The sequence below is a fragment of the Lepidochelys olivacea genome (assembly GCF_965140295.1).
Source record: "Lepidochelys olivacea isolate rLepOli2 genome assembly, chromosome: 4".
Classification (NCBI taxonomy): domain Eukaryota; kingdom Metazoa; phylum Chordata; order Testudines; family Cheloniidae; genus Lepidochelys; species Lepidochelys olivacea.
This window is the reverse complement of record NC_140414.1, coordinates 114,945,339-114,960,838: the sequence shown is the minus strand read 5'-3', so window position 1 is coordinate 114,960,838 and position 15,500 is coordinate 114,945,339. Positions and strand designations below refer to the sequence as shown.

At 41.1% G+C, this 15,500-nt stretch overlaps 2 protein-coding genes across 4 annotated transcripts in view; one reads left to right on the top strand and one right to left on the bottom strand.

Annotated features, from left to right (window-relative positions):
- Positions 1–15,500, bottom strand: part of ADGRA3 (adhesion G protein-coupled receptor A3) — a 114,714-nt gene that overhangs the window by 92,677 nt on the left and 6,537 nt on the right. Inside the window, exons 1-2 of one of the 3 annotated variants that reach the window (XM_084625431.1) lie at positions 14,908–14,943; positions 4,100–4,171 (exon numbers count right to left, since the gene is read on the bottom strand). Coding sequence is in view for 1 of the 3 variants with exons in the window: in XM_084625430.1 (XP_084481556.1) it covers positions 4,100–4,171 (72 nt within the window). In the remaining 2 variants the exon portion in view is untranslated. Of the gene's footprint in view, positions 1–3,422; positions 3,599–4,099; positions 4,172–14,907; positions 14,944–15,500 lie in introns of those variants that run through there. The other 2 variants (XM_084625430.1, XM_084625432.1) reach the window with 2 other exon arrangements.
- Positions 10,368–15,500, top strand: part of LOC311519159 (cytosolic beta-glucosidase-like) — a 101,737-nt gene continuing 96,604 nt past the window's right edge. Inside the window, exon 1 of the mRNA XM_084625435.1 lies at positions 10,368–10,392. The gene's annotated coding sequence lies outside the window, so the exon portion shown is untranslated. The remainder of the gene's footprint in view (positions 10,393–15,500) is intronic.

Here is a 15,500-nt window from a genome sequence, read left to right as displayed (position 1 = left end):
GCAGACTGTGCACCGCTGCTCTCCTGCTACTATGAATCCACCTCACATTTCCTCTCGTCTTCCTATGTAATCTCTAGTATCTACTCCTTCTCTTCCTCATCGAACGCTTCCGCTGTCAACTCTGCTCAGCCATCGTGAACCGAGCAGCACAGCTTCCGCCGCCAACTCTGTCTCCTGCTCTTGCCGCGCTACCGAGCTTCTCCGTGTTGTCCATCCTAGGCTCCTGCCTCCGTGAAAGCTACAGAAGACAACCATTTCCCACCTTTTTTCGGCTATCGTAAACCAAACAGTACCGCTGCCACTCTACTCTCCTACGTTTCACGCCCCTTTTCCAGGATTACCCGTGCAGGCGCCATAGCCATGGAGCCCTCTCAGATCTCCGCTGCAGTTTTGACCGTTGTAAATACCTTGTGCATTATCCAGCCATATGTGCAGTACCTGCAAAACCGGACGAGGAAGCGACGACAGCGCGATTACTATACGGATGAGGACATGGGCACAGACGTTCCTAGAAGTACGGCAAGTGGTGATTGCGAGATCATGGTGGTGTTGGGCCAGGTTCATGCTGTGGAATGCCGATTCTGGGCCCGGGAAACAAGCACAGACTTGGGACCGCATAGTGTTGCAGGTATGGGACGATTCCCAGTGGCTGCAAAACTTTCGTATGCGTAGAGCCACTTTCATGGAAGTTTGTGACTTGCTTTCCCCTACCCTGAAGTGCAAAGACACCAAAATGAGAGCAGCCCTCACAGTTGAGAAGTGAGTGGCCATAGCCCTGTGGAAGCTTGCAACGCCCAACAGCTACCAGTCAGTCAGGAATCAGTTTGGAGTGGGCAAATCTACTATGGGGGCAGCTGTACTACACGCAGCCAACACAATCATTGACCAGCTGCTATCAAGGGTAGTGACTTTGGGAAATGTGCAGATCATTGTGGATGGCTTTAATGCGCTGGGGTGTCCTAACTGCGGCAGGGCGATAGACGAACGCACATCCCTATCTTGGTCCTGGAACACAGGGGCGGCCAGTACATAAACCGCAAGGGGTACTTTTCCATGGTGCTGCAAGCACTGGTGTATCACAAGGGACATTTCACCAACATGGGAAAAGTGCATGATGCTCGCATCTTCAGGAACTCTGGTCTGTTTGAACAGCTGCAGGAAGGGACTTACTTCCCAGATCAGAAAATTACTGTTGGGGATGTTGAAATGCCTATAGTTATACTCAGGGACCAAGCCTACCCCTTAATGCCATGGCTCATGAAGCCATACACAGGCACCCTGGACAGTAGTCAGGAGTTGTTCAACTATAGGCTGAGCAAGTGCAAAATGGTGGTAGAATGTGCATTTTGGACATTTAAAAGCACACTGGCGCAGTTTACTGACTGTTAGACCTCAGCGAAACTAATATTTGCATTGTTATTACTGCTTGCTGTGTGCTCCACAATATCTGGGAGAGTAAGGGGGAGACATTTATGATGGGGTGGGAGGTTGAGGCAACTCGCCTGGTGGCCAGTTTCGCACAGCCAGACAACAGGGAGATTAGGAGAGCACAGCAGGGTGCGCTGCACATCAGAGAAGCTTTGAAAGCCAGTTTCATGACTGGCCAGGGTATGGTGTGACAGTTGTGTTTGTTTCTCTTAAAGTTACCCACCCCCGATACATATGAAAGGAAATAAAGTCAAAATTGTTTAAAATACATTCTTTGTTTGTTGCACGAAACATTGAGAAAAATCAGAAGCTAGACGGGGGGCATTGGGTTAGAGGAGGAGGTTATTGGGTATTGGGGTGGAGGAGGAGGGAAGGACAAGTCCAGAAACCAAACCAAACCAAAATTTCGGATATGCCAGCTGCTTGTGCAATCCTCTGGGGTTGACTGTGTGGGTCCCCGTAGCCTCCCCACCCCTCCATGTTCTTGGGCATCTGGGTGAGGAGGCTATGGAACTTGGGGAGGAGGGAGGGCAGTTATACAAGGGCTTCAGCGGCAGTCTGTGGTCTTGCTGCCTTTCCCGCATTATGTCCACCATAGAGCAGAGCATGTGAGTTTGCTCCCCATGAGCTTGACCATAGCATCCTGCCTGCTCTTATCGTGCACACATCCCTCCTCTCTTCGTATTCATGTAACGCTTTATGCGACTCTGCAATTGTTGGCCTCCACGCATTCAGCTGGGCCCTGTCAGTGCGGGAGGACTGCATGAGCTTGACAAACATGTCATCCTGAGTTCGTTTTTTCCGCCTTCTAATCTGGACCAACCTCTGGGATGGAGTAGATAGGGGCCGCGTTGAAACATTTGCACCTGGGGGAGAAGAAAAAGTGAGGGTAGTATATTAAAAGATACATGTTAGAGAATAAAGGGGACACTGTTTCTCAGTGAAACAGGCAATTCATAGTACACAGCCCATGTTCTTTCTGTACAAGGTCACATTTTGCCTTTTACTGGAGTGCCTGCCACTTTGGTGTGAGTAAGCGATCACATGCGGCTGGGCAACAGAATTCAGCTTGCAGACAGCCATAGTAAGCCCTAGGGGCATGCGGGGTTCTGCTTCTTCCGCATTCATTTCAATGCTTTCAAACTGCTGGGCCTCCTTTCCCATAGCAAGCAATGCCTGGTGGGTTTGCCATATAAAAGGAGGCCCTGTGGGCTCTCTGGGATGATCACTTCACACAACACCCTCCCCCTACCCCGCGTGGCTCCAATGAGGCTCTGAGCAGGGATGAACCCTTTAAACCAAACGTGAACACCCCAGCGCGGCTGGATTACCGCCCCTCCCCGCACCGCGTGGCTCCCATCAAGCTCTCACTCACCAGAAATGCCTTCTCCGGGGTCATGGTCCGGCAGCATGCCATGCGAGTGGGGGGAAGCTATTGGCTCCAGCGTTAAGAATAGTTCTTGGCTAGGGGGGAAAACGGATTCCCCACTTGCCACCTGTGCACTGTCCTCCTCCTCTTCTTCGTCCTCCAAAAACTCATCCTCCTAGCCCCGTGCTACTCCCCCTTGCAGGTGTCCACGGACAGTGGTGGGGTAACTCGTGGCGTCACCCCCCATAATTGCATGCAGCTCACGGCAGAATCGGCATGTACGAGGCTGTGACCCAGAGTGCCCATTCGCCTCCCCGGATTTTTGGTACGCTTGCCTGAGCTGCTTAATTTTTGTACGACACTGCTCCGTGTCCCTGGAGTAGCCTCTTTTCATCATTGCCCTGGAGACTTCAGTGTACGTATTTGCGTGGTTTTTTTGGAACGTAGTTCTGCCATAACAGATTCGTCTCCCCAACATGCGATGAGATCCAGTACCTCCCATTCGGACCATGCTGAAGCTCGTCTGCGAATCTGGGACTGCATGGTCGCCTGTGATGGTGGACTGTGCTGATGGTGACCAAACAGGAAATGAAATTCAAAAGTTCCCAGGGCTTTTACTGCCTACCTGGCTAGTGCATTGGGGTTGACAGTGTTGTCCAGAGAGGTCACAAGGGAGCATTCTGGGATAGCTCCCGGAGGCCAATAACGTTGAATTCCATCCACAGTACTTGTAACCCGGAACTGCGATCTCGATCTTAGCGCTACTGCACTTGCCGAGGTGGAGTACAGAAATCGGATTAAAGAGCCCTTTAAATCGAAAAAACTGGTTTGGTTGTGTGGACAGAATCAGTTTGTATTTCGAAGTAACTCGGCTACTTCCGTGTACTGTAGACCAGGCCTAAATAATTTCCCAGAGAGTTTGTCCCAGCACCACTCAGAATGAAATTATAGCTAGTAGTCAGTCTCTATAAAGTGCATGCTGTGGTACTGTAGAGATCATTTTTTGTACTTTCTTATTGTTCCCCCTCCCCCAACTAAATCTCAGAAAATGGCTTTTGCAAAACTCCCTCTGTAGTAACTGTTACTGTAGTTTAACCTTCATAGAGAAAAAGACTATTAAGTACATTGATCGCTCAGTTATCAAATAATTCTTATGCTGAAGCAGACATGGCTACATACTTCCCACTACAGAAGATCCTATTTAAAGGAGATATATTGTTTTGTACATTTATTTGATACTTAAAATATGAAAACAAAAGATTTAGTGGTGAATAATAATTATTTTCTTAAATAAGTACTTACAATCTTTCAAGAAAACTTAATCCAGAAAAGGAACCATTCTTCAACTCTGATATTTTATTGTTGCTCAGAATCCTGCATACAGAATCAAAAACAAAAGATGTCAGAAGAACAAACCTAACGACATTTGCTGAATTTTATTCTTTGTTCTAAGTACTATGAAAATAATTATTTCTTTTAAAAAGATTGTCTTTTCATCAAGATACAGAAAGAAAAACTTATTGTATAATACCTTTACAGCAAGTATGAAATATATTATAACAGTACCCATAAGCCCCAAGAAACAGGGGGCTCCCCCAGTGCTAGGTACTCTGACGTGAAGCACTTACAAGTTGAGAAGAGTGAAATATGAAGTATTGGGGAAGAGCACACTATCAAAGATCGTAAACATGGACATGTTAAGCCCTTCTGATAGTAGGCTGTATGATTAAGAATTTATAAAATATGTCTTCCTGTGAACGGCTATGAAATGGGGGGAGCATTTGCTCAACAAATATATGATTAATAGTAAGACACTTCAGTGTCTATGGTCTCTGATGAGACTAAAGTGTTTCTTGTGGATGGATAAGGTTGTTACAGAGCTTAGTTTGTCTGGGTATCACTATAGGACAGAGATACGGTCATTTGAGTATTGCTAAGACAGAAAATTCCAATCTTAACGCACACCCGCAAACTGGTGTCAGAACTATATAGTAAACTTTACTGGGTTATTTCCATTTTTAAAAGAGAAATGTAATGTATGTTCCTTGGGCTAGTACCTCGCAACCTTAATTGTTAGCTAACTACATTTTTCATGTGGCTATATAAATGCAGTCAGGGCTTAGATATCACGTTAATAAGTGTTTATACATATACACACAACCCATACACAACTGACAAAAATAAAGGAGGGTGGACGACTGGTCCCACCATTGCCGACTATTACTCGTACACCAAAACAGAGATTTGCTAGATGGTTACATTTCTACTCCATCCCCCACCCATGTTATAGGACAATAAGATGTTAGACAATGAACTCTTGTGCTTACTTTTCAGAAGGAAATTTAGACTAATATTTTTACATTTGTTCAATATCTGAAATTGGACAAGTGTTTTATTACCCTATGGGGAAAACACATTTTACATATTCTACGTAAAGCATTCCCTTCAATTCAAGAATCTCTTTCCTCAAAAGGAATAATAAACAAGCTCTCTGTCTGAATTATTTTCCGCAGGAGTTTTAGTGTTTAAAGCCAGGGATAGGCAACCTATGGCACGTGTGCCGAAGGCGGCACGATAGCTGATTTTCAGTGGCAATTGATAGCCTGCTGGGTGGCTGCTGCACAGGGAATTTACGGGAGCGGGGAGCTGATAGGGGGGCTGCCGGTCCACCCTGGTTCCAAGCCCCCACCAGCTAGCTGCAACAGGCTGCTCTTCCTGCCAGCAGTGGACAAAGCAGGCGGCTGCCAAACGGCATTATAAGGGATCATTGCACAACTTTAAACGAGCATGTTCCTAATTGATCAGCAATGTAACCACGAAACAATATTAACCAGGACGACTTTAAGTGAGGAGTTACCGTACTGCAGCGGGGGAGGAATAGCTCAGTGGTTTGAGCATTGGCCTGCTAAACGCAGGGTTGTAAATTCAATCCTTGAGGGGGCCATTTAGGGATCTGGGGCAAAAATTGGGGATTGTGGTCCTGCTTTGAGCAGGGGGTTGGACTAGATGACCTCCTGAGGTCCCTTCCAACCCTGATATTCTATTCTATGATTACACCCAGTAGGGAAAGCCATTGAAACTAACATTGGGAAGGACGGTTAAGGAAGTGCCTTTTAAAGTACATTACTGCATGCACCTGCAAAGATTTTATTTTATGAAGGTATTTTAGACTGAGAATAAAAAGGGCACTTTTCTATATCTGTATTAACAATTTTATTTTATATTAAATATATACAGATCTGATATGCTATATAATGTTTTCAATATAGATTTAGAAATATCTTAACAAGTAATAATTTACAGCATGCCTATATGGGTAGAAACACATCTTGCTTGTCAGTGTGAAAGGCCACTCATAGTATTAGCTATCGAACTACAAGTGTTAGGAAGTCATTTTAACTTAATATGTAGTTCTGCAACAAAATTCTTGTTTTTCCAAATAAATGGTTTTCAAAACAGTTCTTGCAGTTCTTGAGTATTTGTAATTTATGAGAATCACGATTATGCCTGATATGTATATTTTCTTTTCCTAGTTTAATTTTAAACATGTTTATCTTTAACCTACAATATTTACTTTCAAAAGTTAAGTTATTTCCACAAATTTTGACATAAAGCAAGCTTAAATAATGTTAGTAAATATTTCTGCCAGGCCAAACTGGAAGTCTCACCAATACAGAGATTGAAAAATCCACTCAACCACAGCAAGCGGATGAGTGCCATCTCATCCTTCAAAAGAATCTAAGCTTTAGTTAAATAATTTCTACCTCTTGTGGTTGCAAAGCTAACTTTCCAAAGGTGAACAGAATGTAAAGTAATGCAGGTCTATCTTCCAAAGTCTGCAGAGCTTCAACAGTACTTCTCAGAACTATCCCAACTGAAGCAGAGTGAAAACTGACCAGTCTTATCCAGTTTCACTGCTGCTCTTTAGAACACTGGGCTTGTAGCAAAACTGGAAAAAAAAAAATCAGATCAGTTTCACTTTGATGTTGGTTGGAACAGATCTGACTGACACTGGAGGCAAGATCTGGACCTATTCACTGAGAAGGGGATCCAAAAATGCAGGCTCGGGGCGGAGTAAAGTAGCATAAAACTTCTACTGCAGCAGCTAGAAAGCTGAAACAGAGAGTGACCGAAGTGCTCCCAATCACACTGCAACAACCAAGATGACTGAAAGGTAGAATAGCAGAAAACCCCATGCCTTGCAGTTTGGCAGGGTGAAGCAGAGTGAAGAAATGTTATCAGTCCAATAGCTGGGAGAGAGGATTTGAGGTGCAGAAGCAAAGAGAGATGCACCTAACACCAATTGGCTTTTGCATATCAAACAGCAAATGTGTATATGACTCTAGGGACATGGAAGGGTAAGAAAACTACCACTTGAGCATGTTTTTTATCCAGATCTTTGAGATTAAATTTTGGTGCTGCCAGAAGCAAGGTTCAAGCCCACTTCGGGATTTTAACTGTACAATAGCACAGAAAGATCCAAGCCTACCTAAACTACAAAAAATAAACAAGAGAATTTGTTTTACGGGAGAACAAAATCTTCTGGCCTCGTTTTTCTGTGACTGAGCAAGTTGGAAATACTAGTATGGATATTTGACCAACATGCTATTATGAACACAGGACACTCAAGCAAAGTGAGCAAGTTATTGCAGAGCAGATTAACGTCTTGACGTTTAGTTTTCAAAGTTCCTAGCTGGGAAACCAGCTGAAATGAAGCTGAGGAGGAAAACTTTACATTGGAATTGGCTACCACCTATGACTGTTAGGTGAGAAAAAAGCAAGGAATGTTCTGATGCTCCGTATCAACGTTGCCAAATTATGGGGAAAAAATTAACATGCATGAGTGTGGTTTTATCAAAGTGGAGCATAGAATGCAACTCATGTTTTGAGCTCCCATGTATAAATAGTCTTATCTGAAAACACAATATAAAAATAATTCCCCATAAGAAATAATTGCCACTTACCTATATGTCAGACTAAAATAATCACACATGCAGAGGTTGTTTTTCCTAAAACCTGTATGCTAAAGCAAGGCTCTGAAACTGGTATTTTCAGAAAGTCAGTAGACATATGAAGAACAAAGCCAAAGGTAGGTGCTCTATTCTTATTGAAAGTCGATACATAATACACTGACTTTCACGGACTGTAGGGCACCTACTTAAAAAACTTCCCCCTTGACCTCATATTCATCTTATATGTTTGAAATAGATAGTAAGCTCCTTAAGGCAGAGACCTTGTCTTTGTTTTCTGTAAGAACTGTCACAGATACTGATGGCATGCTATAACAACATTATAAAAAAAAATCAGTCCATCTAACAAATACTTACAACAACTTCAGAAAACTATTGAATTTGGACCTTAAATTTAGTAAGTCCTCAAAATGCCATGTATGAAGCAGTATTACGTTTACAAGAGGTTCCAATGTACATACTGAGAGCCTTTCATTGCATTTACAAAAGTGGTGGCCCAGGGTTTCATCTTGCCTATCCAAAAATATTCAGAGCAAGTACCCTCTGGTACTCTAATTCTGTCGTGACTAGAATGTGCACAAATCAGGACGATGAAGGGTTTGGGAGTGGAAAATTCATCAACTTTAATCAGATGAGTTAATAGCCAACACAGCTGGAAGACAGACAAGCACCAACAAAAAAAGCCAACCAAACACAGGTTTTTAATCAAAAGTAAACAAATGGAAAAATATTCAAGTCAAGACTAGCAAAAACAAAAAAAACATTATGATTTGGCTCAGTGGTGAAAAAACCATTTGTACATCATTTGTAACTTTTTATCATCTCAAACCTTAGTGAATGAATTTGTCTCTCTTCCAGAGAGACGAGCCACTCAACATAGAGCAGAAGACACCATGAAACTACTTACTAGAGTTTGAATTAAACTAAATAAAAATTACAAATCCTTTTGTTTGCTGACATTACCTATGAAACAAGAGCCCAAATGTAGAAGCACCTGAATACCTGTTACAGGATAAGTGTCTCTCTGGAGTGTGACGAATGAATTACAATCAATCTGATTTAGTATTTTCTCTGCACGGTCTGTTAGTTGCTCAGCCATAAAGGTTTTAGTACAATCAAAAAGCTAAGGCATTTCATCAGACCTAAAAATGTAATCTTAAAAAATGCAGTTTACAACTTGGTATTAATATATTCAGTCCATACATTATTTGAAGCATTTAGAGATGTGGCATAAGATGACAGAATACCATAAAGACTTCAGCTCAAAGTAAACGGAAGTTATATTTGCTTTTAGAATTCAGAACTATAAATGCACAATAAAATGTATCATTTGGACAACTATTTGTGATCAATAATTCTGCTAAATTATTAACTTAAAATATTAATGTTTTTAGAATAAAAGTAATGTTTAAAATATGCTAACTCACAAAATTATTTTTAGAAATATTATTGGTAAAGTGGGCATCAGCTCTCTTTATGTACCAAATCTCATTTTTCCTTCTTTTAAGCACAGTTCTATTCTAAAAAGTGACTATAAAAATCAACATTTTGTATTGTATGTGGATGTCAAGGATTTCCATAACACATTTACTCAGTTTACAAAAAAAACAAAAAACAAGCACCAGGATTGCAAACTCAGCCAGGCTTTGTTCTTTCTTTTTAATGTGCCTTGTCACTAATAATAAAGTATCTGCCCACATTTATAACTGGGTAACTCCACTGGGCCTGCAATTACAACTTGGATAACAATAAATTTTCAATAGAATTAGCAAGAACAGAATCCAACTCATTCTCCCATCCTTGTGCTGACTTGGTAGTACTAGCAAGAGTAGAAGAGGCCGTTTCCACAATGCAATATAAAAGTGGTACAACTATCATTTTTTTCATGACAAAGCAATAAAAATTAAACTATTTTTCGCTTTAGGAAACTACAATAAAATGTCTGGCACCAGAAAAAAAAAGTTATTCATACTGTACAACTAATCTTAGCCATACAAGTATGTTTTAAATAATTAATATAATTAATAATATAATTAAATAATTAAGTATCAAAAATAGGAATTTAAAGTTAAATTTCAACTCTGCTAATATAACTCTTATAGTACAAGTGAGATACACAAGTATCTTAAAAGCCTACATAAAAATAAACACCTCAATACTGCTGCAAAAAGTTTCTGAATACGTTCGTTTAAAAAACATGCAAATAATTGAGGTTATTGGGCTCAATAATGAATGATCCACTAAAACAACTCAAGCCAGGAAGGTATACTCTGGGGGCTAGGAAGTCTGCTACCAGCAAAAAAAAAAAAATCAGAGTAAAGTCACTATTTGATCTGTACAACCAAGAAAAATGTTTTCTGCTGAAAACAGTAAACATACAAAAAGACAAATACTCTTTCTAAAGCTTATTTTGGAAAAGTTGTGATTTACACAAGGATATAAACCCAATATTTTCAGACTCCTAGCATTTTGTCTTGTAATGAATTACTGTCAAAGGCAAAAAAGAGTAAATTAGTTACTGTGCAGAACATGTATAGTACTTGGTTAACCGTGGACCTTTTTTCATATGAAAGAAAACCACCACAAGAGCTGTTATTACTGAATCTTTGCAACAACTCTCCAAAGGTAGGCGGTATTTTTTTCCTATCTTTTTTACAAATGGGGAAAATGAGAAGTGGCCTTTTCTATACTGGAAGTTTACAGCAGATAAACTGAATTGATTTTGAAATCCATCTAGTCAAAAAAAGTCCAAACTCTTCATGTACACAAATTTAAGCAGCCCAAAACCCTGCTGATACTGATTTAGCTTGAATTAAACAAAATCAATAATACATACAAAAAAACTACCTTAAAAGAACATCATTCATGTTGCAAAGTAAAGTATTCAGAAGTTAAGAAATACCAGAATCAAGGTTTTCTGTGCAACTTTAAATTAGATCCCCTTGTGTACATGCATTATGATAATCTTTAATTACATGATCACATCTTTTTCCACAGGCCGCCTGATTTAGTCAGTGTACAGGATTGACACTTAATGAGCAACTATTCAATATTTTGTTTTCTCCTCGCTGTTCAGTATGTGTCCCCATGCCTTATTTACTACACACTATTCAAACCACTCTCTGAAGAATGAATTAATTTACTATATGATCTCAAAAGCCCACAAGGAAAGTACAGACATACTACCAATGTGTGAACTTAGAACAGTGGAGATACGCGAGCTAATTTATTTTTTTGTTTTTGTTACCCCTTAAAACTAGAGCTTGGAGTTCAGGAGACTATTACATCAAACTATTTAGTCAGACGACCAAAGTACAATATGAAAAAGCCTTTTCTGTGTTTAATATTATTAAATCACCTCATAACAAACTAAGAGTCTGATCCTGTAAATCCTCACTCATCCAGGTAGAACCCTTGACTTCAGTGGAACTAAATTAAATCCTGATTAAGGAATATTGAAGTGTGTAAAGGTTTGCAGGATCTTAATGTTTGCATACCTTAATCAGTAAAACATAGTGTTATGCTCATTTTAAGTTTAAAGTTATATATTTATTTCTTCAGTTGTTTATGAAACAAAATTCCTGTGCCAAAAACAGACCACTGGTCTACCTAGTTCAGTATCTTGTCTTCGGCAATGACCCTATCCCCATTTTTTCAGAAAAATGCAAAAAACCACCCTGTTTGCTGTTAAATACCATTTTATGGGTAGGGTAGAAAATGCTCCTCTCTGATGCCAGTTGCCTAAAATCCTATTTATGCCTTGAAGTAGTAGTACTGATATGCACTGTAACTTTTTAATCCACACCTAGTTTCGCTGCTTCCTTCATGTAAGTACCTAATACATTAAAAAAACAACAACAGTAAAGTTCTTTTTCATTGTTTGCAATACTCTTTAAATGTTAAACTACTGGAAAAAGATTAACTCAGGTCATGTCTTCACTTGGGAAACAAGCAAAAAAAAAAAAGTGTTCTTTTTTTAGCACCGGATAACTAACGTGCATTAGCTATCCCTCTGTAAAGTCCTATCAGAGACAAGCACTGTAGTTTTTATGGAAATTAGCTAGGTGAAGTCAACCACAGGTGGGGATATAGCATCAACCTTACCTAACTAGCTCACAGTAAAATCTACAGGTGGTCTGATACCATTAGGATTTTACAATGGGATAGCTAATATACTTCAGTCATCCTGTGGTAAAAATAGCACACACACACAGCCCCTACCCCTACCTTTTTTGGCGCAGTGAAAACAAAACAGCAGATTTGATCTAGCCCATCTGATGCATTTGAGTGGCCCATGTGACAAATTTAGATCTTACAGAATCTAAGCTTTCATTATATTAAAAAAGTCTAGCCCCTGTGACTGCAAAGATAACCTTTCAAATGTGAACAAAGGGCAGACAGCCTGAAAAGAGAGGTGTGAACTTCTCTGTCCTTTATTAGTGGGGCATGAAATCTAGTTACACTTTTAAAATGTTGGCTTTAACTATTTAATTGCTTATTTTAGTGTATGGAATGGCGGCGTACTACAAATTGGGAATTACTATAGGGAAGCAATTACACAGCGAGAACAGACAGTACAATGAAAGAGAAGCAAAGCTTTGTTATTTAACAAAGCACAGAAATTCAAGTAGCAACAAGTACAAGTATTTGAAACAATTACATACAAAATAAAATCATAACACGCATTCTAGATCTTATACTTAATTAACAAAATACTCTCTTGTCTTCTAGAGTATCACCCAAAATCCTTGCAGCACTTTACAGCCAGGTTGCCTGTGATCTTCATTTCATGAGACAAACATACTGTCAGTTTGCCTCCTTGGTGAAGGATCCCACGTGTTTCTTTGCACCCCAGCATATACCATAACAATCCTTTGTCTCTATTCATAGAGGAGGACATCTCCCTTCCCCCGTCTGTTTCCTCTCGTGCAGATTTCATTCCGCTCCTACCTCCCTATACAAATATGGAGACATTTTGGGGCATATGATACACAGTACACAAATTACCAGACAGGGAGATAAGCATCTGTTACATCCTGAGTGAAAGAAATATTTCCAAGGTATGTCATCTCCCGGTGACCTGTCTTAACTCCAAGACCTCAAGAACCTAATTTTCAGTATAGGGATATAGTGCTCAAAACAGTCCACTACGGAGTTCCATTGCACTCATGTGGGAGAGTTAGCTTGGTTCCTCACACTTTTTTCAGAGCAGCTGCTGCAAAGTGGCTGCTACGGAAGTCAACTGTGTGTGTTTAGTGGCTGTGTAGACATATCCATAGACACTAAAGCTCAGGGTTCCCTGACACAGGTCAGTTGATGCAAGTCCCACTAACCCTAGGCTTACATTGCTCTGTAATCACAGCGATAGAGAACAAACCAGCCTACTACTGCTACAAGTTATTAGCTCAAGCAGTCAAGCACCATACTGTGGATTTAAAGGTTCCAACTGTGCTAATGATGAGATGGAATTTATTTTTTCCTATCTTAATAAAAGTTCAGGAAGTTGCATAAAAAAATCCTTCACTGAAAGAATGTTAAGGGTGCAAAGTCAAGCATGGGGAACCTTAATTCTGGTATTTCTTAACTTTTGAGTACTAGTGGACTTTACAAGTGTAATGTTCTTGTTCTTTTAATGTAGCCCTCTGTTTATATTTACATGCAAACAATATAAATAAATTTAATTTAAATTTTCACTAAAAACAGATTGAAATGGCTACATTTTACAGACATACAAAGACTTCAGTTCTAATTTACGTGCAAGTCAACAACATTACCTATAGTGCAACAAGTCTTCATAATACAGAAAACTGAAAAAAAAATCAAAGACATTTAACTGCCCTTTGGAAATTGACGAGGTACCATGTATAAATTCATACACAATTTTGCCAACCCGCATCAAATACATCAAGTTTATAAATAAAGGATTGGAGGCAGGTGGGAGAGGGTTGACAAATGTGAACTACATTCATTCAAGCCCCTGGGCATCTCAAAGGAGTTTACCTATTTCAGAAGAGATCTTAATATTCTCCTGAACAATTCATCTGTTCCAAGGAGTAAGTTCAGTCATGTAATTCAAGTTCCAGTGCTGACATGAGGTAAAAGAACCCCACAGCTCATAGTCTAACAGCTATGAATTTACTTCAGTGCTGATGAAGAGAAATTCTGTCAGCAGATACGTATTTTTACAATATGCATGGGACTTAAAACTGCAAATTTTATTTAAAGCCTGTTTTCAATATGACCCTAACATTACTGATTATCATCTTTTGTACCAAAACTAAGGCCCAACCATGAAATCAGCTCAGTGAACCATCAGTGCCTCAATTTGTATCATACCTTGACTGTGTAAACAATTCCATCTCAAGTCTATACAATTTGTCTTTTTGTTTTTTAATAGAAGCGGTCTCTCTGGTATATCTAGATCAGTGTTTTTCAAACCGTGGGTAGCGGCATGTAAGGCACTGGGTTGCCTTCCTCCGGTCAGCACTGCCAACCGGGACATTAAAAGTCCCGTCGGCGGTGCTGCCCAGCTAAGATAGGCTAGTGCCTACTTTTTCTGACACCGTGCTGCGCCCTGGAAGCGGCCAGCAGCGGGTCCAGCTTCTAGGCAGGGGGCCAAGTGGCTCCGCGCACTGCCCCCGCCCTGAGCACCGGCTCCACACCCCCATTGGCCAGAAACTATTGAATTGGAGCTGGGGGGGGAGGGGGAGGCGCCTGTGGGCAAGAGTCATGCAAAGCCGCTTGCGCACCTCCGCCTAGGAGCCGGATCTGTTGCTGGCCGCTTCCAGGGCGCAGCGTGATCTGCAGTACCAGGACAGGCGGGAAGCCTGCCTCTGCACCCTGGCTGCACCGCTGACTGGAAGCCGCCGGAGGTAAGTCCGTGCCCCAACCCGCAGGCCCCAATCCCGTGCGCCAGCCCAGAGCCTCCCCAAACCTGGAACCCCTTCCTGTACCCCAAACCCCTTATCCCTGGCCCCACCCCAGAGCCTGCACCCCCAGCCCAGAGCCCTGACCACCTCCTGCACTCCACCCCTTGCCCCAGCCCTGAGCCCCCTCCCACAACCTGAACCCCTCATTTCCAGCCCCACCCTGCAGCCCTCACCCCAACCCTCTGCCCGCCTGCCCTCCAAACCCCTCAACCTCAGCTCCGTTGGGTCGCAGGAATCAACAATTTTCTTCAACTGGGTCCCCGGAAAAAGAAGTTTGAAAACCACTGATCTAGATTACAATTTGTGTAATTTGAGTTAACCGGTAACCAACTGAAGTTAACCAGCACCTTTGTAAATGCTAATCCAGACACTCAACTCAAGTTACAATAAGGCCATAAACTAGTCTAGACATACCCTTTCTTCTCTCCTGGACTTTTTCTGTTTCAGATTATCTTTTTAAGGGGGAAGTGCAAAATTGAAAAAAAGAGAAAACGGGTTTGTTTTACAGGACATCAGTTTAAAACATCTAGCCAGGCAGTTAGAAAGAACAGGAGTACTTGTGGCACCTTAGAGGCTAACAAATTTATTAGAGCATAAGCCTTCATGGGCTACAGCCCACTTCGTCGGATGCACAGAATGGAACATATAGTAAGAAGTTACATATATACATACAGAGAAGTTGGAAGTTGCCATACAAACTGTGAGAGGCTAATTAGTTAAAATGAGCTATTATCAGCAGGGGAAAAAAACTTAGTTGTCTTTCTAGACTCCAACTAAAAAATTAAACTCAAATTAATATTCCTG